The following is a 21,297-nucleotide window of genomic DNA, read 5'->3' as shown; positions in this document are numbered from 1 at the left end:
ATGGGGAGGCAGGGAGACTTCATCCGTGGAAGGGGGTACCAGAGAAGATCAAGAACATTCCAGCCTTTCCAGCTGAGACATTATCATACCTAACTTCTTATAAGGTCCAGCACATTCCAAAGCCAAACGCCAGGTTTGGGCAGTATCTGGCGGCTTGTGCTGGCCACGTCCGCAGCCGCATTCATCAGCACGTGTAACCCAGAAGTAATGGTCACACTTACCAGGTGCGACACAGCCCTTTCACGGAGTCCCAGGCTACGGAGGCCTGGAAAGGCCGCCAGGGCCTGTCCCCCGGCTCCAAAGAGATCTTGACACAAACAGATCAGATGACCTTGTCCTGTTGCCTGCCAAACTGTAAGACTTACCAATCAAGGTCTTAGGACCCCTCCCCTCTGCGGTAAATCAGACCAGTTTGTTGGTGATGTTTTCTAGTCTTGGACCTTTTCTCTTTGTAGTCCTTTGCCAGCCTTAGACTGTTCAGAGCTATGCTGCCTGCACTCAGCTCGGCCACGCGGCAGGGCCAGCAGAAGTAGAAAGGACTTTTCCATTATTTAAAAAATGTTTTTTTCTAGTTTTTTTCCCCCTCCTGTTTTTCGCCCTCCCATTGAGAGACTAAGACTTGAGCTCCAAACCTTCTGTAGGCCCTCTCTGGTTTGACGCCACTGCTCGCCTTCCAGAAGCCACCACGGTCCCCCTGAATGTCTCTGGTCAAAGGTGGTCTTCCACTGGCGAGCCGAGGAGCCTGGCAGGGGGCTTTCCTCCTGCCCCCTCTCATTGCCCTGGTGGCCCCCTTTCCTGCCGGTGCCCTGTCTTCTTCCCTGCTGCCTTCATGGCCTTCCGTCCTGCAAGCCTGGCCTGCCCACCTCCCAGTCCCTGTGTGCCTGGACCAGTTGTGCTCATAGGCTCCATCCCTGTTCTGCCTCACTCTCCTCCGATAAGAAGAGCTTTTATCTCCGTCCTTCTAACCCCGGGTGCTGTGACTCCAGCTGCATCTGGTAAACCGCACAGCTTAGTTTTATTCTGCTTATACACAGTGCCATCTTCTCTTACCAGGCCTCTCTCTTGCGGATTTGGGTACATCTCAGGCTATATCACGTGTCCGGGGAATACTGGAACAGTCAAGGGTAACCCGTTCACCTAAATAATGGGGTCCCTGTGTTCTGTGACCCCATCAAGGGTCCCTTTCAGCATGTCTTGCCTGGAAGGGGTGGGAGGAGGGGCTCGGCTTTCTTCGGGGAATCCTGCGGGGACCCAGGCCTTGGTGATCCCCCAGGGCATGTTTTCGATGGGCAGAGCCTGAAGGAAGGCAAGGAGGTGAGATGCACGTGACGGATGGGCCGCGAGGCTGGGGTGGGGGTGCGGACGGACAGAGGGCTGAGCGTGAGCCGATCCAGTCCCCCTGTGATTGGGAGCCGGTGCACATTGGGGCGGTTGTTTCGGAGTTATTTTCACAATGGAGCTGGTATTCTGATCTCCCTCACGGCTGCAAGGAATCAAAACGAATAGAGCACACGGCTCCCTCATCAACCAGTGGCTTCTTTTTCGGAGCAGCTTTTGCCCAGCAATTATGTGAAATTATGTGACTCAGAATGGAAAGATAATCGCCAGAGAGACTCTTCTGAGTGCTTTCTCTCGCACATGTGGAAAGCAACTATGCAAAAGGCAGGGAGATCAGGGAACAAAATTAACATGGAAGGGCCACTGCCACCTGAATGCCCGTCGTTGACAGATGTCGAGAGAACAGAACACAGAAAGGAGGGGAAGAGAAACGAGTAGAAACCCGAATTCTCTCTCATGGGATGCCACGGAGGAAGCAAACTGTGGCTGATGCCTTCTGCCAGCTGGGAGGGGTGGCCTAAAGGATCTAGAATTTCCGGGCTGGGGAGAGGGGGGGGAGGGGGTCCGGTACCTCATGGTGACGACGTGTCCTGACCCCTGACCGGGAGAGCCCAGTTCTCAGGGACCCCCACACAGGGGCTCGGGGCCTCCTGTGCATATGGGGCTTCATGTTCCTTCCTGAACCCCCTCTTCTATTTACTCCTTAGATTCTGTGGCCTGGAAAGGAGACTTGTCACTTCTACCACCTCTTAACCTCCCCTCCTCTGGCACCCACCCTTAGCCAGCCACAGGCAGCCCTGCTTTCTGTCTGGGAGAGAGGAATGTGTGGTACCCGGGAGGGCTGGGGAAGGTGTGGGACACCAGGGGTGGCTGTGTGGGAGGGAGGGGAGGCCCAGATGGGTTTTTTGGTGCAGCAGTGAGAGAAGAACATTGTGTGTGTGTTTGGCCTCTTGTCTCAGGGGCCATGCCAGTGGGACCAACAAGACTTAAAAATGGCCGTCGGGGCCAAGCGGCACCGTGAGGAGGCCTGTGCCGAGGTGTGGCTGGTGTAGGCCAGGCCTGGACTGCAGCTTGGAGGAGCAGGGAGTTGGTGACTTTCCAAATCTGTAACAGTATTTCTTTGAGCACACTGTAACTCGATCAGAAGTGCTTTCTTCAGAACACAAAGACTGGTCTTTCCTCTTCAGCTTGGCATTCGAGGCCCTCCACCCTCTGACTTAGAATTCTCGCTGTCCACCCTTCATGTTTTCCCTCAACAGGACTGTTCACTGTTTGGAAGGTAGCTTACTCTAAAAATGGCACATACTTGGCCGATTGCTATCTCAGCCCCCTCCTGTGCTGGGTAGGCATTACTGATGGCGGAGGCCCTCTCTCCTGAGGGATCTTATTCAGAGTCCTTCTGCGGTAGCCCCTTCAGGCCATCACCGTGGAGTGCCTGGAGGGGCAACTTGGACTGAACTTAGAACTTGAACTGAGTACTAGTTGTTTTCCCTGCTTCCCGTGTTCCCTTCTCATTGCCTTGGTTCATGCTATTGCCTTTGCCAGAAGGCCCTTAGTTTCTCTCTTCTTGCCCCTGTCCAGCAAAAATCCCATCCTTGGGACGCCTGGGTGGCTCAGTTGGTTAAGCAGCTGCCTTCGGCTCAGGTCATGATCCCAGCGTCCTGGGATCGAGTCCCACATCAGGCTCCTTGCTCAGCAGGGAGCCTGCTTCTCCTTCTGCTTCTGCCTGCCATTTTGTCTGCCTGTGCTCGCTCGCTCTCCCTCTCTCTCTCTGATAAATAAATAAAATCTTTTTAAAAAAAAAATCCCATCCTTCAGGTCCAGCTGAAATGCCCGCTCCTCCATGGGATCGTTCCAGGTCCCCTGTTGTATTCCCTTCTCCCTCTCTCCCTGCCCCAAAGGAGTCTCCTTTGTAGTCTCTACCTCTGCCTTTCCCTCCCGTGAAGCTCTCTTCACCCTTGCTGATGTACTAGAGCCCTCTGCTTCCAGACCCCACCAATGCTTGGAAGCCGAGGTTATGTCTTGTTTACCTATTTATCCCTGGCAGAGCCCAGAAGAATACGCCTCGTTCTAGGATTCAGCGTGTGCTCAGTGTACTTGAACCTGATCATGCATGGAGAGGATTTGGGAGAGTTGAGGGAAATGCACAACAGTAACGGGTGCCCTGGAACCCTTTACATGTGTCTTTTCTACTCTCGTGAGGGGCCAAAAAATCCCTCTCCTGGCCAGCAGCCAGTCTCAGCTGTTGTCCCCATTCAAGATGAGGGCATTACACTAAGGCTGGAACACTAGAGGTAGGTCACAATCACTAGGATCACCCTTGAGTCTGTGCACTGGAAGGGTGAAATGAAAACATTTTCAGGTGCACAAAAATCGAGTTTGTAACTGATAGATTTTCATTAAAGAAAATTCTAGAAAGATTTTCTTGAGGAGTAAAGGAAATGTCTTGACAAATGGCTAAGAGTCAAAAAGAATCATGAAGAAATCAGTTAGTAGGTACGTTGTATTAGTTATCTTCTGCTGCATAACAAATGAGCCCCAAACAAGAGCGTTCGTGATCTCGTTCAGTTTCAGAGGTCAGGAATGAGGCAGCAGCTGGGCTACACGGTTTTGCTCTGCGTCGCTAACACGGTTGCCATCAAACTGTCAGCGGTGGGGAGCAATTGTGTGGAAGCTGGAGGACCTTGCCTCCAAGTTCACTTACTTGGCTCATGGCAGGTCTACTCTCTAGAAGCTTTTGAGCTGAGGTTCTCAGTTCTTTGCCACGTGGGCCTCTCCACAGGGATACTGAACATCCTTAAGACATGGCAGGTGATTTCTCCCTAAGAGCAAGTAATCTGAGAGAGAGAGAGAGAGGAAAGAAAGCCATAGTGCCTTCTGTAATCCAATATTGGAAGTGACATATCAATTCCACTGTGTTTTATTGGCCACATAGTGCAGTAGGGGAGGGGACCATCTTGAAGGCTGGCTACCACACATGTAGGTTAATCTAAACAAACGTGTTTCCACGAAACATAAATACTAATATCCATGTCATAGAATTTAAAAAAAGAACTGAAAGTTTTACAACAATAACATACATATTAGGAGGGAGGTGATTTTCTTTTTTTTAATTTTTGAGGAAGGGTATTATGCTTAGTTACTCTGATACCTTTTAACATTAGACTCTTTAAAAGCCTTTGTTAAATCAAATACTATCTTAGTCTGCTTGAACTGCTATAACAAAGTACCATAGACTAGGTGACTTATAAATAACAGAAATTTATTTCTCACAGTTCTAGAGGCTGGAAGTCCAAGATCAAGGTGCTGGCAAATTTGGTGTTTGATGAGAACCCGCTTCCTGATTCACAGGTGACCATCTTCTCACTGAGGCCTCACTTGATGGGAGAGGCGAGAGAACTCTCTTTTATTATTTAAAAAAATTTTTTAAAAAGATTTTATTTGTTTATTTGAAAGAGACCACACCCTGGGGAGAGGAACAGAGGGAGAAGCAGACTCCCCGCTGAACTGGGAGCCCGACCTGCACCTCGATTCCAGGGCCCTGGGATCATGACCTGAATCGAAGGCAGACACTTAACCGACTGAGTCACCCCGGAGCCAGAGAGCTCCCTTTTATAAGGATAGTAATGCCATTCATGAGGGTTGCCCTCAGGATCTAATCACCTCCCAAAGACCCAACTCCAAGTATATCCCATTGAGGATTAGGTTTCAATACATGAATTTGGGGGACACAAACATTCAGTCTATAGCAAACACCCATGGTGAAATTCCAAAGGTAACCATTCAACTAGAAATAGCTTGTATAATCTCTCAGCCAGTAGAGGGAGATGCTGAATAAATAAAGTCAGAGAACACATAAGGGCAGGATGGAGGACAATTTAAAACACAGTGAAGAGGATCAGCAAAACCAAGATCAGGTTCTTGAAAAGACTTGAAATAGGTGAATATCTAGTGGAGCTGATGAAGAAAAGAGAGTTGTGAAGTCGTGAAGCCTCTGCCTTCGGCTCAGGTCATGATCCCAGAGTCCTGGGATCCAGCCCCACATCAGGCTCTCTGCTCAGCAGGGAGCCTCCTCCCCCCCCCCTGCCTCCCTCTCTGCCTACTTGTGATCCCTCTCTCTGTCAAATAAATAAATAAAATCATTAAAAAAAGAGTTGTCACAAACAATATGAAGAATGCAAAAAAAGACATAACCACAGGTCCAATAGAAATTACTGGTTGCTAAGAATAAATAGAAAATACTATAAACAACGGTATGGCATTAAGTTTGAAAGAAGAAAAGAGCAAATTGTTCTAAAAATCATACTCATTAAATATGCTCAAGGAGAGAAATCTGAGGCGTCTCATGGCCATTAATGAGTGGAAAAGACAACTGAAAATCCTCCCACAAAGGAAAGACAAAGTCGGATGACTTCACAGTTTAGTACGACTGGACATTCGAAGAATAGATTATTTTAGTCTTCTGCCAACTCTTCCAGGGAAGAGCAAGAGAGGAAATACTGGTTCTGTGAGGCCAGGACTACCACAATACCCAAACCAGGGAAGGCCAGTACAAAATAAAAATTGCAGCCCAATCTTACTCAAGCACAGAAATGCAAAAATCCTAAACAAAAGCTCAGTGAACCAAAACCATCAGGTTACTAAGAAGACAATACATTGGTTTTATCCCAGCAGTGCAAGGATGATTTGACATTAGATGATCCACGCACATAATTTCTTTCATTGATAGATTAAAGGTCAAATCTGTAGATGTAGAACACTCATTCCTAAATAATGTAAAACAGAAACATCTTAGAAAACCAGGATTAGAGGTGGAACTTATAAAACATTAGAAGAAATCTATTTAAAATCCATAATTCCCTTCTCTTGATGGCTGAACAATATTTCATTGTATTTAGGCCACATTTTCTTGTTCCTCACCATGCACACAAAAGGTAATTATGTGAGGTGGTAGAGGTGTTAACTAATCTTATTGTGGCAATATTTTGCAGCATAAACAAGCATCAAATGAATTATCGCACCTTAAACCTAACATATTGTTAGGTGTCACATCACAGTAAGGTTGGGAAGAACTAAAAATACACACAAAAATGAAATACAAGTAAAAAGAAAAGCCACTAACATGACTGCATGTGTGCGTGTCCAGCACTCCTGCTTCTAGTCTGCATTTTACGGTAAGGCCTGGCAGGGCACAAGACAAGAAATAAAAATCAACAAAAGGTAAGCATCGGCAAAGAGGAGACAGTACTGTCATTTACTGGTGATGTGTCCACAGAGAAACTCCACAGGTAAATTATTAGAAATAATAAGAGAGTTTAGTGAGATTGGATTTAAGGTCAATATGTACAAATCAATTGCCTTTCTCTGTGCCAGCAAAAGTTAGAAAACACACACAAAGGATAGCATTTAAAATACCAGGAAGAAGCATATGGCACCCAGGCAGAAATCTAATAGAAGATGAGCAAGACCGATATAAAAGCCTTTATAAAACCATTATAAGACATTAAAAAGGACGTAAACTAATGAAAAGGTGTTTTTATGGGAAAGAGACTCAAGATTACACGAATGCCAGTTCTCCCTGGGTGGTTCTACACACAGATCTCTTACAATGAGATCCTCAGTCGTGTTAGATGCATTGGACAGGCTGATTCTAAAATTTCTATGTAAGAGTAAAAGACCAAAAATAGGGAGGATATTCCTGATAGAAGAGAAAGAGAAGAAAGGAGAAAATGAAGAGGGGAATTTCTTCTACCACATGGGAAGATTATTATCAGGCTGTACCAGCTGAGACACTGATTCTGACGTGGGAGCAGACAGATGGACCAACGGATCAAAAAAGGAGTCGCAGAAACACACACACACACACACCTGAGTAGAAACTGGGTATGTGATGGAAGCAGCAGGTCCATTCCAGAGGAGAGAGGGGATGGGTTGCCAACACATAGTGCCAGGACAGCTAGTAGAAAGTAGATCCCTACCTCCTCCCGTACATGAACACCAATTCTGGGTGGAATGAAGATTTCAATGTCAAAGGCAAAGCTGTAAAATGTCCAGAAGAAAATTCCTTCTGACTCGGGCCGACAAAGATTATCTTCCACAAGATGCATAAAAAAAACCACACGCACACATTGCATTCAATTACGTTAGGATTAAGACATTCTGGTCATGACACGACAGCAACAAAAGATGAAAAGTCAAAGCACTAATTGGGAAGAGACATTTGCAGTACTTAATGACAAAGATTTCATATCCAGAATAATAAATGGATAGTATCCTAATCATGTTAACCCACTTGAAAAAAAGGAGCCAAAGTCATGAAAGCCATCACTGATGAAGTAACAGGAATGGCAAATAAACCGATGCCCAACTCCATCACTAAGGGATCAAATGAAGACCACACTTTGCACCTCTCAGTTGGCGGAAATTATGCAGTCTGGCAATGCCAAATATTGCTAGGGATACAGAGAAATAGGGACAGTCATGCAGTTGGTGGGTTGTGGAAACAGGCATGATCATTTTGGAAAGGAGTTCGCGAGTATTCTGTAAGATGGGTAGTTTGTATACAGTACAGCTCAGTGACCTCACTCCTCAGCCTGTCTCTAGAACATGCATTTTCTACTGCACAGTGACCGATTCATGGGCCTAGCCGTTTTATTTTAAGAAGGGAAGCTATAGGGCCGCCTGGGTGGCTCAGTGGGTTAAGCCTCTACCTTCGGGTCAGGTCATGATCTCAGGGTCCTGGAATTGAGCCCCGCATTGGGCTCCCTACTCCGTGGGAAGCCTGCTTCTCTCTCTCTCACTCCCCCTGCTTGTGTTCTTCTCTTGCTGTGTCTCTCTCTGTCAAATAAAATCTTTTAAAAAAAGTATTTCATATGAAAATGATGGCAAAAAATTCGAAAAACAGTGCCTTGCATGTGTGCCCTGGGCAGCATGCAGAAAAGTGTTCACAGCTGCATTATTTACAATCACACAAAATGGGAAAAACAACAACAAAAAAATCCACTGGTGGGAGCATGGACAGAATAATTAATCTGCATGATGGGATACTGCACGACTTCAGAAACGCATGAACTATGGTCACGTCACAGTGGATGAAACTTAGAAACATCACGTGAACCAAAAATAGCCAGTCCCTGTAAACAACAACATGTCGTAATTACAAAGCTAAAAAAAGCTCCATTAAACACCATTTTATTTCATGCATAATAAATAGGTTTTTAAGAAGAAGAGCAGGAGGGTTAGCCATATGCTGAAATAGTAGCTGTAAAACGGAGTGACGTTCTGACGCCTGACATGGATGAACCTTGAAAATGTGCTGCTCCGTGAAAGATGCCAGATACCAAAGGGCACATATTGGACAATTCTTTTACATAAAGTGTCCAGGATAGGCGAATCCACAGAGACAGAAAGTAGATCAGGGGTTGTCCGAGCCTGGGGTGGGAGGTGGGGAGGGCAGAATGGGAGTGACTGCTGGCAGGGACAGGGTTTCTTTTCAGGGTGATGGATGTGTTCAGGAATTAGCGATGGTGGGTGTGCAGTTTTGCGGAGGTACCCAAAAGTGCTGGATGTACACTTTTAAATGAGTTTCATGGTATGTGAATTACATGTTAAGTTTAAAAAAATGTCTTTGGGGCATCTGGGTGGCTCAGTCAGTGTCCAGCTTTTGGTTTCGGCTCAGGTCATGGTCTCAGCGTCCCGGGATCAAGCCCTGCATGAGGCTCAGCAGGCACTGTGCTGGGGATTCTCCCTTCCTCTCCCTCTGCCCCTCCCCCTGCTCACGTGCTTTCTCTCTCTCTCCAAGAAAGAAAGAAAGAAAGAAATCTTTAAAAAGAAATGTCTTTGAATAACAACAAGGGAATGATGACACAGGTATGGGTGTCTACTGTCCAGGGTGCTGTTCCCCTGTGGGAGTGAGGCCGGGGGTTAGGCTGGAAGAAAGTACAGGTGTGTGGTTGCAGGTGTCGGTGAAGGTCTCATTCTTGCATTATGGGTGTTGATCTTGTTACTGTGCTTCGTTATATGTGTGTGCTACCTACCTACGTTTTTATACATATAAGGTATGTAAAATTGAAAAGAATTACCAATATTAGGTGAGATGGCATTAGAAGTCAATTACTGCCTTTTGATACACACTACCCAAGCGGCCTCCCCCGTCCACGGCTGGGCCTCCTCGGGGCTCTGGATGTGGCTGTTGTGACCTCTGGTGGCTGAGAGGGGCAGGGCACCCGGGGCTGCTCGCTTGGGGTGGGGAAAGTCCGAGGGAGGATCCCTCAGAGCAAGCATGGTCCTGGCCACTCCGTCCTGGTCCAGGGGTCAGGCCACTGCCGGTGTCACCCCCTGGATAAAGGGAAGACAGCCTCGTGCTTTCCTGGTTTGGGTTTTTTCCCTGCTTTTCCTTGCTGGCTCTTCACTGCAGTTCCTTAAGCCCAGGCGGGAGGGATGTGTAACTCCACTGAAATCTGTCCCTGGAAGGGACCACCTGGCCACCTTCTGCCTCCATGCAGATGGCCTATCCTGGGGTCCCTGGCTCCAGGGACAGGGGCTTGATGAGCTCACGAGCAGAAGTCCAGGGAAGGGGAGAGATCAGGGCATTGAGGCTCCGAGAGCCAGTGTCCACGCTGCCTTGGTTTGAGCAAACCGCCTTTCTGGAGGACTGTGAACTAAAGCTGTGGGAGGAGTTGGCTCGGGCCCTGTCGAGGTGAGGGTGTCGGGCATAACTGAAGGGACAGCTGTCAGCATTTCAGAGTTTCCCATATGGAGACCAGTAAGCAGCAAGACTCCTGCCCCGTGTGGCTGGCTGGACTAGGGAGACCTACGCTTACCTGCCCCATTTCGTCTTACGGAAGAAAGACTCTGCCGGTGCATGTGCCTGTGGGGAACTGGGCCAGGAAGTCCCAGACATCTTAGTGAAGTGGGGGGGGGATGGCCTGGGGAGGAGGGCGCCGCTGGGGTCATTTCCAAAGCCCTTAGTGTCTTCTGGCTTCCATACAGGAGAGGCATTGTGGTGGAGGGCTTCCGAGCTGGGCGAGGACTGGGCCCCTGCTGCTCACTCTCCCATAGGTGTCGTTTAACCTCTTCAGGCTCAGGTTCTTTACCTGCAGAATGGGTCAGTCATTGTGCCTGCTGATGGCGTGGATTCCGTCAAAGTTGCTGAGCTCCTGCACATGGAGCTGTCTGAACGCTCTGCCACGGCAGCTTTGGCTCAATTGCCTGAACTCTCTCCGTGTGGAGAGTACTCGGAGCCCGGAGCCTGACTCAGCCCTCACATCAGGCTGGGGGTGGGGGGGTGGAGAGTCTCCTGTGCAGAGAATGACGTTCCCTCCTCCGTCCACAGACACCATGGAGGCGGTGCTGATCTTTCTATGCAGCCTGCTGGCTCCCACCATCCTGGCCAGTGGTAAGTACCCTTCCAGGTCCTGGCCCTTTGGGACCGTAGGGCTGGGGGGAATCTCACATTCTATGTGGCTGATAAGTGACTCCCCTGTCCCCGCTTTAGTCGGCAGAGAAGGTGCTGGAAGGCAGCAAGTATTCCCAGACCCTACACAAGCCTGCCCACCTGTCCGGCAAGGGGCCCAGCAGGCTCTGCTTTAAGCCCTTCAGCCCTCGGGGTCCCTGTAGACTTCAGGCCTGAACCTTGGGAGCCAGACCTACTCTAGATTCTGGCCTGGGGCAAGTCACATGTCTTTCCTCCTTTCTCAGCTTCCCCACGTGTAACAAGGGGGTTCTAGACCCTGCCTCGGGGGATGAGGGTTCTAGACCCTGCCTCGGGGGATGACGTGAGAATACGAAGGATGTGATGTGCTGTAGAAGCAGAAGCTCACGGGGCCTCTGACAGCTCCCCCTTCGGCTCTCAGGCTGGCCCTAGTAGGAAGGCCCACCCCTCGGTGCTCCCCTAGGTATCTCTGGTTAATGGGTTGTCCTCCCCAGGCATCCTTCAGTGGGAAGTGAGTCTTGTGTGCCTTGGGGGAGACTCGGGAATCAGAGATCTTGCTGTCTTTCTCTTGCCCACACTTGTTTACTTTTTCAGCAGCTGAGCAGGAGGAAGAAAAGGACCCTTTTCATTATGGTGAGCAGTGATGGGAACCCTGCGTAGGGAGGGGGAGGTGCAGCCCCGCCCCGGGGAGGGCAAACCACGCTCCTTTCCGCCTTCCCTCCCTTCCATGTCTCCCCCTTGCTCTTTTGGCAGACTACCAGACGCTGAGGATTGGGGGATTGGTGTTTGCCGTGGTGCTCTTCTCGGTGGGGATTCTCCTTATCCTGAGTAAGTTGGTCTGTTCCCTGTCCGCTCTGTAAGGGGGCGTCTGTAAGCTGCTAAGCAGGTAGAGAACGGGGGCAGAGCCTGGCCATGCTCTCCCCGGGGAGCGGGAAGGAGACTGTCGTTCTCCCTGTTATCTCTAGGACCGAATACAGCGTGGGGCACATAGTAAGTGCTCAGTGAAACCGTGAGGAACAAACAAAGTAAATGCTTGATGAGAACCAGCAGACAATAAGAAGGGGCAGGGTAGCTGTCCCAGTGCTGTGTCCAGGAGGCGAACGTGGGGGAATGTCCTCAGAGTGCCCACCCGGGACGCGCCCTGTGTTTGTCTTTCCTATATGAGCCTGGGCTGCATGGAGCCTGGTCTGATCCAGCCGACTGTGGTAGGTAGTAAAGCCATTGAATGTTGAACCTTGGCTCAGAAAAGTCCTACGCCGACAGAGGATTGCTACACGTAGCTGTGCTTTTTATGTGGTCCCCTATGGCAGCCCCATTGTGGTCAAGCCAGGAGCAGGACCTTGAGCTCCAGCCGGGAGCGTGACCTTGGCTGGTTTCTTTGCCTTTCAGGTCGCAGATGCAAGTGCAGTTTCAATCAGAAGCCCCGGTAAGGATGCCGTGTCTGTGGACATCTGGGGACAACACTAGGAGGGGACGGGGGGGACCCAAATGAGTGTTCTTTTGGGTTCTTATCTCAGAAAGAGGCCATGGGTGTAAGGAGTAGATGTTTTGAGGATTGCCAGGCATTTCCTGAGGCAAAAGAGAGGTAAACATGACCAGGGTTAGCCCCGCCTCTCTTCTGATATACACTGGGAAGGGGAGGGAGGCCAGAAGGTGCTGGACCCTTGTCTGGAGGCCCTTGAGACAGCTGAGCAGAGGGCCTCAGAGCCTCTTGTGAGGTCCTCCTCTCTACAGGACCTGGGACACTGTCCCTGCTTGTCACCTATTCAGTGGGGCTCTTTGGCTAAGTAGAAGCTTGGGTTCCCTATCATTCACCTCCCCACCCATAAAGGGGCATACCCCATGAATCCACTCTAAAAACCAGGGGTAGCACTGGACCTCAGAAATCTGAAGTCTGGCAGGACACACATCCAAGCCCCCAGGCCTAGGGGTGTGTGTCCTGCCTGTACTTACCTGTCTTGGGGGCCAACACTGAAGGGTGCTGGTGGGTTCCCCTGACCCTGCACCCTGCAATCCCGACTTCTCCCCCTGCCCCATGCACCCTTTTGGTGGAGAGAGCTCCAGCCCCGTAGTGACTCGGGAGGGGCCAGATCCAGACAGCCATGTGCGGCCAGGAGAGCGGTTTTGCCCTGCGGACCTCTAACGGGAGGGCTGTGTCTCTCCTCTTGTAGGGCTCCAGGAGATGAAGAGGCCCAGGTGGAGACCCTCATTACTGCGAATGGTACGTGTCCTGGCCACCAGCCTGGGTGGCGTGGAAGTAATTGGGCGGCTCCTCATATAGCTCAGGGAGGCTGGTTGCCCAACACCATGGCCTCCCTAGAGCTCACCAGACGTGCTCTCGCATCCGTGCCAGGAAGGAGGTCCCTGGGGCCTCTGCTCCGCCGTGCTCCCTCACTGCCACCAAACGGGCTGGGACTTGTGACAGCCACTGTGTATGGGGCAGGTGCTCTATGTCGGGCAGACCCCGCTTCATGGGCGCACAGCCTGCTGGAGTAGACATCACTATCCACAGTTTATAACTGAGGGACCCAGCAGGGTTAAGGAATGTGCCAAATTCCTAAAACCAGCAAGGAGTGGGGCAAGATGTGGATCTGTCTGACCCCACATCCTGCCAAGTCGCCTCTCCACTGTGCGGGTCAGATGCCCCCCCCCCCCCCCCCCCCGCATCAGGCACAGGTGCGGATGCCCCCTGGGCAGGACAAGGGGTCCATTCTTTACAATCGGTTCTATTTTTTTTTTTCCCCCTAGCAACGGAGCCCCAGAAAGCAGAGAACTGAAGTGTAGCCCTCGGGTAGGAAGGTAAGATTCTGCCTGCCTGTGTCTTCCTCTGGCCCCGTCACTGCTCATTCCTCAGAGAAGAGCAGTGGGACCGCTTTTACTAGGAGCCGTGCTCAGAGGCGGGTGAGACAGACAGACGGGAACGGGAGAGACGGCCCGCACATGCGCAGTAAACAGTTGGGGACTAAGACCTCTGCAGAACGCAGCGGTCAAGTTAATGGGGTGTCATCTTCGTTGCCACATGGGCAAGACTTGGGGGCAAATTATAGTTCGTGAAATACTCCCGATACAAAGGAGCATAAAGATAATGGCTTTTAATGATGATTCAGAAAGTACCTTAGGGCCACTTTTTAAAATATTAACATTTTATAATAAAACTTTCAAGATCTACACAAAGCTAGGGAGAACAGTGTATTATCCCCTCCCTCCTACCTCCGTGTGCCCTCTTCACGGGCATTCCTTTAGCGTTTGCTTCCACTGTTCATTGTAGGGACACGGGAGTCATAACCGTCAAATGCCGTAGTTTTCAAAATACACTCACAAAACACACACTCACACTCACGCCTGCTAGAAGAAGCAGGACAGGTGGGGTTGAGCCCCATTTTTATCAATAAAAGACATGGAGGTCACCGCGGACAGACAGATTGCACGTGACAGGTGGGACTTGAAGTCAGGCCCTTTAGCTTCCAGCCATTTCTACCACGCCCCTCTGTGTCCCCGCCCGTGTCACTTGCTGAGCTCTCTAGAATATGCTGGGGCCCGGGGAGTGTGGAGGTCAGTGTCCTGTCTACTCGCGTCTGCCTCACGGAAAGCGTAATAGGTCTATGATCTCATCCTGAATTGTCAGCGAAGAGATTCCTCTTACCGAAATGCCTGGTACACCAGCTTTTACCATGAGTGCAGTGACACAGCACACTTGCATGTGAATTTTTTACTGAGTGCTTTTACGTCCTCATGACAGCCCTGCAGGCGAGCAGAGCAGGGCGCATTACGTCCATCTTCTATTCTAGATGGGCTCAGAAAGGTCAGTGATTGCCCACGCGTGAGGTGGCCATAGATGCCAATCTCGGAGTGGGCGTCCAGGCTGGTCGTGTGGTGGTCTGTCTCTTTGTGGTGGGTGGCAGGTCCCATCTTGGGAGTGGTATGGGGAGGCTCAAGGGCAGGAGGCATGACCTAGCACTTATCCTGTCTTCTTTTTTTTTTTTTTTAAACTTGAACTACCTCAGAAACCTTGTTCTCTCCTGGGAGTGTCCTGACATAGAAACCCTGGGTTTAACAGTTTTCTTTCCATGTGTCCCAGGTTCCAGCCCCCGCTGAGAGAAGCCCTCTCCTGAGGGCCACCCCCTCCCCCGCCTCCACCTTCTTTCCCTGTGTTTCAGGCTCGTAGTCCGCTTGCTGCCCGGAATGTGGTGTTCGGAGTAGGTCTCATCCTGCGGGTTTCAGGGGATACAGGGGCTGTGCTGAAGGCAGGGAGACAGCCGGTAGAGATTCCTGGAAGGAACCCAAGTGGTGTTTTAATTTAAATTCTCTCCCCCCTTAGCCTCCGGAACCCGAAGGGAGCTGCTCCAACCTTTAGATGCCAATGTTGATGCTTAAGAACACCGGCCACTTCAGCAGCAGATCTTTCCCCAGGAGAAGCCAAGAACGTGTGTGTCCCCTGCCCCCTCCCCATCCCCGGAACACGGTCCACAACTTAGTGATGCAACAAACACCCGCCTTCCCCTGCCCGTGGCCTGCGGTCTCGTCCACCTCCTGTGATGTGTCTGTGTGTGTGTTTGATGACTGTGGTCTCTGTGGCTGCTTGTTTGTGGGTGATGTTGTATTTTAGTGACCCCGGACTCGCTTTCCTGGGCAGGTGCTGAGCCATGCCGCCACCGGCCCCTCCCTATTCCCCTGTGCCCCGGCCCTATCACCTCCTACTCCTGGGACTCTGCTTTTTCCCTTGAGAGACCAGTCCCTTCTCTTGATTGAGGGGTGGGTGTAGGTGGGGGTAGGGGGCACGGGTGGGGGTCTCCCGTTGTCTCGGGACTTGGGAAGGTTTACATCACCTTTGTGATCGTTCTCCATGGCCTCTCTCACTTCCTTCACAAGAGCCTGGCTTCTGTATTCCCGCCCCGACCTGAGTCTGTTCTGGGGTCTCTTGGCCATGGGAAGTTGACAGCAAGGTGCCGGTGAGCTCAGCTTTGCCTCCAGGCAGGCTCTGCCCCGTCTGTGGTCATTTCCTCTTGGGGCTTCCAGCACGGAGTCCTCCTCTGCCTGGCCCTGTGGCACAGCAGCCTGGGATCCCGGGCCCGGGGCTTCTACTCTACTCCTTGGGGAATGTGCCCCTTGCATATCTTCTCAGCAATAACCCCATGGGCTCTGGAACCCTGCTTCTCTCCTGCGTCTTCCCTGCTTCTGAGACTCCCAGCGATAGCCCAGCTCTTCTGGACTCAGATTCCTGTTCCTGAATGAGGTCTCCGGGAGGCGAGGGCCAAGGGGACCCATTCTGTTGGGGCCAGTACTCTGGGGAGGGGCAGCCGGGAGAGCAGGGTTCTCTGCCCCCGTGTTGTTGGCGGGGAGGAAGCAACGGCTCCTGCACCCTTTGCCCCGCCTTCCCTGGTTAGAGAGGCAGGTGCAGCGGGCCAGCTGCAGGTTAGAGACAGACCTAGCAGGGACTCACAGCCCTGCAGCGGAGGGGACAGCGAAAGGTTGAAGGTCATAGAGAATGGAGAGTCCAGCCAGACCCTATCCCATCCATCGTGTTCTTGTGGAAACTAACCAAACGGCGCCGCCGTGACCGGGACTGCTGTTCTCCGTGTTGTGACTTACCCTCTCAGCCACAGAAAGGAATAAAACACCATTTGTTTCCTAGTGGCTCTAAGTGCTTTCCTTTGTGTCAAGAAGCTGAAGTATTTGTAGGGTGCTTGTAGGGCTACGGGGACTCTGTGCTTGGTCAGAGGGAGGCGGTGGTTGCTGAAGAGGCAGTCGGGGTATGTGTGGGCCAGCAGCTTGGACGCTAAGTTCCTCTGCTTCCACTCCCCCTCCTTCCCCCTCCTGCCTCCCCCTGCTCCCCAGTCTGTGAGCTCGGGCTCCGCCCTGTGGCAGGACCTGAACCTGATGTGTGGCCTGCACAGAAGCCGAGAGTCCAGGTAGCTCCCCTGAGGGCGTGCTGGCCGAGAACCAGAGGTTCTAACCTCTTCCCTTGGTTGACTCTGGGCTGCTACCTAAGGACTTGGCAAAGAGGGTGTGGGTGGGTCAGACCCTTACTTACCTTTTCATCTCCCACAAACCCCAAATACCACCTCCTCTATGCAGCCTTCCTGGACTTCAGGTAGAATGAGTCCCTTCCTTTCTGTGTTCCAGTCACACGGACTCTGGCCTTTAGCCTCACACTGAAGCACTCCATACGTCGGCTCCAAGCCTTGTAGGCCAGGCAGATAATGTCCATTGGTGAACCTGCTGTTGTGACACAGGAGGTGGCTTGTAGGAGCCAGAGGTCACCGAAAGTGTCCCCCCAAAGACATTCCAGTTCAGTGTTCGGGAAAGGACTGTTGGTCAAATGAGCCCAGCTGCCAGCGACCCTCCGGGAGGGCCCCGGGGTACGCCCCCATCTCTGTGGTCTTGTGTGTTTCTATTGTGGGACACTGTTCCCAGTGGGTGAAGACTAAGTCTTGTTCTAATGTAACTTCCTGGCCCGCCCCATCCCCAAATCTTCAAAGGGTCTGTCTAGGTTCTGTGAGCTAGAGCTCTGTGTAGAGCTTTGAATTGGCAGGTGCAGGTCCCGAGGGTCCCGGGTCTCTGGCTACCCTCGGCCATCCCCCCCAGGACATGCAGGGAGCCCTCCCTACTTCTGCAACTGCCCTGCCCTCTGTCCCCTAGGTCTTTGGTGGGGGGGAAAAAAAGGAGGCTTTTCATTGAGATCTACCGCAATATTGTCAACTTCGTGATTACAGGGGCTCAAAAGTCTCAAAAATCCTTTCAGGGCTTACGCAAGCAAGACTATGTTCTGGGTCTTGTGGCCTGGAAATGGGACACATAACAAAGAGTCAAAGAAATGGATGATTGATAATATTAGCATTAATATATAATAACAAATTAATAATATATTTCCTAAAAAATATTATAATATTAGTATTAGTAACTAAATAAAGCAGCTAATATGTGCCAAACCTTGGGCTGACCACGTTCCAGATCAGCTTCCAAACTCAACAGTACTACCTTATGGCATCTCAATTTTACAGATAAGGAAACCATGGCTCGGTGGGATTGGCCCGAGTTTGCACTGCTGGCGACAAAGCTAAGGTCCAGCCCAGGCCCATCCAGCTCCAAGCCTGTTTCTCTCTGCACAGGAAAGGAAAGGAGATAGACCCATCAAGTGCACATGGGAGGAGGCAGAATTTGGCCTCATGTTGGGGGGGTGGCGCAGTCCTTGGTTCCCACAGCTATGGGAGTGAGCTCCCTGTCACTGGAAGTATTCAAGCTGATAGGACCCCCTGGCTAAGAGGGACCATAAGAATCTACCCAGGATGGCCTAATCTACCCAGGTCCAAGCTCAAACTGAGGAACAACCCCTCTCCCCCACCCCATCTCCTCCATACAAAATGGGGAAGCCCCTCTCCCTCTAGCCCCTAGGGTTGTAGAGCCAGGGAAGAAGAATCCAGAATCCAGGCATGGATTGCTGTTTAATGTGTGTCTTCCCTCTGGACCAGCATTTCATGCTGGGCGAGACCATGTCTGTCTATTCAGTCCTGGCAGGCGCCTGCTCTCTGTAATTTGGTTGGGTATAGGAACTGTAACTTGGTTATGTAGGAAAGCTGGTATGTCATGCCACTTCCCAGAAGGGAGTGCTAAGTCCCCTGGCCTCAGAGAGTGATCCCAGGTGTCCGGGCCATTTTATCTCCCAACTACTGCCTCCTTCCCCATGAATTCCACTCCAAAGATTTTCAAGTCTATTTGCATGGAGGTGTTTGTGTTTACTTAACACCACATAAAAATAGGTCAATCTGCCTTCTGGGCCCCCAGGCTGTGGCCCTCCCCACCGCTCTGGGTTTTTTGCAGGTTGTGGATTGGAACTTGCCAAATTGTTCTTGGAAGAGAGTCAGAGGCAGAGTACAAGCTTCAGGGAGGGTGGGGTGGGCAGGGCGTGGGGGGGGGGATGCCAGGCTGAAGTACACGCCAAGGTCACGGGGCTCTCTTTCCTTCCTATGGAGAAGAGGGCTCTGGCCTCCCAGTGATCTTGGGCTGGCAGGGGTGGCCGGGCAAAGCCAGGGTGGGAGGACTGTCCAGCTCTATCTGGTTCACCCTACCTTGTCCTTGGCTGCTCTGCCTCACTCTGGGTCCAGAGGGGGAGAGAGAGAGAGAGAGATCAGGTGTGTTTGCCTGAGCCAGGGGAGGAGCTTGGAAATGCCTGTCTCCAGGCCACAAAGAGGAAGAATGCCACCTCTCACCATTAGTGTGATTCATTGCTGTCACAGCTACACTCCGGGGGGCAGAATCAGCCAGCTCAAGCCAACCGGCTGCTGATTTTATGGAGCCGGCCCCAGCCCTGTGCCCGCTTGCACAATAATAGGGCACCTGCTAAGGCAGCGATGACCGGGCAGGTGACGCTAGATCGGATGTCATGGGAGGCTTGGGCTGGTAGGGGCTGGTAGGGGGAGGGCCCCCTGCACTGTCCGGAGGAGGGGGCTCCTGCCTCTGAGCCAGGCTCGGAGGCAGGCCAGTAGAGGAGAAGGAGGCTCAGGACATTCCCTGGTCTCCCCCTCTCCTCGTTAGCTGAGTGAGCTCAGGCATACTCCAGCATCTCTGTCACTTTCTTTGCACACCATTGTCCTTCCTAGCCATAGGGTGTGCTGGGTGCCATTGAAACCCTAGGAATGCCACTTGTAAGCCTCAGTTTCCTTCCCCGTGCAATGGGTCCATCAATAACTTTCCTGTTCCCTCACAAGGTCAAAGTGATACAATGTACATAAAACACCGACACTTATACATGCAGATAGTATATTATTAATAGTTATATTACCATCATTTCCTTTTGCATCCTTTCTGAGGTAGCAGGGTGCCCCTTCTGTCTGTCAGACCTGGGCTCGAGTTCTGCCTCACTCACATTACAGTGTAATTTCCTCCTCTGGAAGACGGGGAGCACAACAGCGGCTTGGTTGAGTCACTGGAAGGAATGAAGCAGCTCATGGAAGCCAAAGCTCTTTTGGAACCCTCGAGAACCATGAAGTGGATGGGACTCTTACCAAGTGAGGATTTCTGGGCACCGGATTTTGAGAAGATGCAGCCATTTAACAGACACCCTGAGCTGAGTTCTTGCGATAGGCCAGACTCGGCCATCTGTGAAATAAATGACAAAGATGGGCACAAAGCCAGAGGTGGTCATTTGGGCCACACCAGGATAATCCAGAAGGTCACGGAGGAAGGGCAGGAGCAGAGAGGGTGGGCTTGGTCCTGGAGGTGGCGGGGCCTGAAGCTGCTTTTCAGAGATATGGGGGGATGTGAGTTCTAGGAGGTCAAGGACCACCACTGGAGAGAATAACCCCTATTCTAGTTCAAGCTCAGACGTGAGTTCCGAGAAAAGTCAAGAATGCATTTCTCTCCAGGGTATTCACTGTGGGAGAGGTGGGTCAAACAGGTTCGCCCTTGCCAGCAGCTGTAGAAACAGAAGAGGACGTCTGCGTCCCTGCCAGCTCAGGGAGCAGAAAGCCTCAGTGACCTTGACTCTCATAGTACATTGCCCTTTGGCAACTCCCAGGACCTGTGTGCCCTACAACTCGGGTCATCTTAAAGCCAACACTTAAGGAATGGACCCTCCAGGACCCACCTCCCCTGGCCTCGCCTTATAAGACCCCAGTGACCCTGGCATTGGCAGCGACAGCAGGAGACAGGCACCAGCGCTCCTTGGGGTTCAGGGCCTCTGGGCAGCCCAGATGGGGCCTGGAAGCTGCCAGAGACTGCAGAACCACACATGCCAGCAGCCGCAGACCAGCCCCAGCCAGGATGCAGGGCTTTCTAGGGGCTTCTGGCTTCTTCCCAGCTGTAAGCCAATACTGGGAGGATTGCAAGGGGCCTGGACTCCGAGGCCATGCGCTCTGATGTGCGGCCCCAGACATGCAGGGGTGGCGAAGCTGGAACATTCCTCCTGGGGAGGGGTGGTGGTGCGGGCCTTTACCTCTTGGCTAGTTTTTGAGCACCAGGTGGACGGTGCTCAGCTGAAGTCCCAGGATGCCGCCCTCCCATCCCAGCAACCCAAAAGTGACCACCCAGACCTTTGCCCTGAGACTGAAGAGTCAGGGGACAGTTGGAAAACTGCTTGGGGAAGATGCGGGGGTGCTGAGGCATGGTGACCAAGGACACTGTCCCACTGGGTGTGACCATGCTGGAAGAGGGACCAGGACTTAGGGCTACCTCTCCATACCTCCCAAAGGTCTCCTTGATCTGTGGGTCTGGGGAGGAAAGCAGAGTATGGCTGGGTGGTCCTCTTTGGCTCCAGCCTAGAATAATCAGACAAAGGGAGGGCGCAGGGGTTGGGGGTGTCTTTGCCTGCCCTAGAGCCTTTCTGAGACATCAGAGGAGCACTCCCACCCCATTTGGCCCCATATCCTGAGAAAGACTGAAAGAAGCAGCACATCTGGACCCCAGCAGCAGCCAGCGGTGCTGTGCAGGTGTGGGGAGGAGAGGAAGGTTGGGGGTGCGGGTGGGTGGTGGACCAGCAGAGAGGGTTGGGAGGGGAGGGTGCTCTGGAAACTGCCTCCGAGACGCCTTGG

At 51.7% G+C, this 21,297-nt stretch overlaps 1 protein-coding gene and 1 long non-coding RNA gene across 5 annotated transcripts in view; one reads left to right on the top strand and one right to left on the bottom strand.

The window, feature by feature from the left end:
* FXYD6 (FXYD domain containing ion transport regulator 6) overlaps positions 1-16,402 on the top strand; it is a 30,828-nt gene extending 14,426 nt beyond the window's left edge. For 2 of the 4 annotated variants that reach the window (XM_082683491.1, XM_082683488.1), the window contains exons 2-8: positions 10,673-10,735; positions 11,366-11,404; positions 11,525-11,599; positions 12,161-12,197; positions 12,943-12,992; positions 13,520-13,570; positions 15,090-16,402. In XM_082683491.1, coding sequence (XP_082539617.1) covers positions 10,678-10,735; positions 11,366-11,404; positions 11,525-11,599; positions 12,161-12,197; positions 12,943-12,992; positions 13,520-13,548 — 288 coding nt within the window. In that variant the 5' untranslated portion in view covers positions 10,673-10,677 and the 3' untranslated portion in view covers positions 13,549-13,570; positions 15,090-16,402. The remainder of the gene's footprint in view (positions 1-10,672; positions 10,736-11,365; positions 11,405-11,524; positions 11,600-12,160; positions 12,198-12,942; positions 12,993-13,519; positions 13,571-15,089) is intronic. The other 2 variants (XM_082683489.1, XM_082683490.1) reach the window with 1 other exon arrangement.
* On the bottom strand, positions 16,051-21,195 carry LOC309840909. The gene is made up of 2 exons (XR_014298856.1): positions 19,551-21,195; positions 16,051-17,551 (listed from the first exon to the last, which is right to left on the bottom strand). It is a non-coding gene; the product is annotated as an uncharacterized lncRNA (long non-coding RNA).
* Between the last annotated feature and the right edge of the window lie 102 nt (positions 21,196-21,297).

The sequence above is a fragment of the Mustela nivalis genome, assembly GCF_964662115.1.
Source record: "Mustela nivalis genome assembly, chromosome: 9".
Classification (NCBI taxonomy): domain Eukaryota; kingdom Metazoa; phylum Chordata; class Mammalia; order Carnivora; family Mustelidae; genus Mustela; species Mustela nivalis.
The sequence above is the reverse complement of the archived record's forward strand: the minus strand, read 5'-3'. Positions and strand labels throughout refer to the sequence as shown.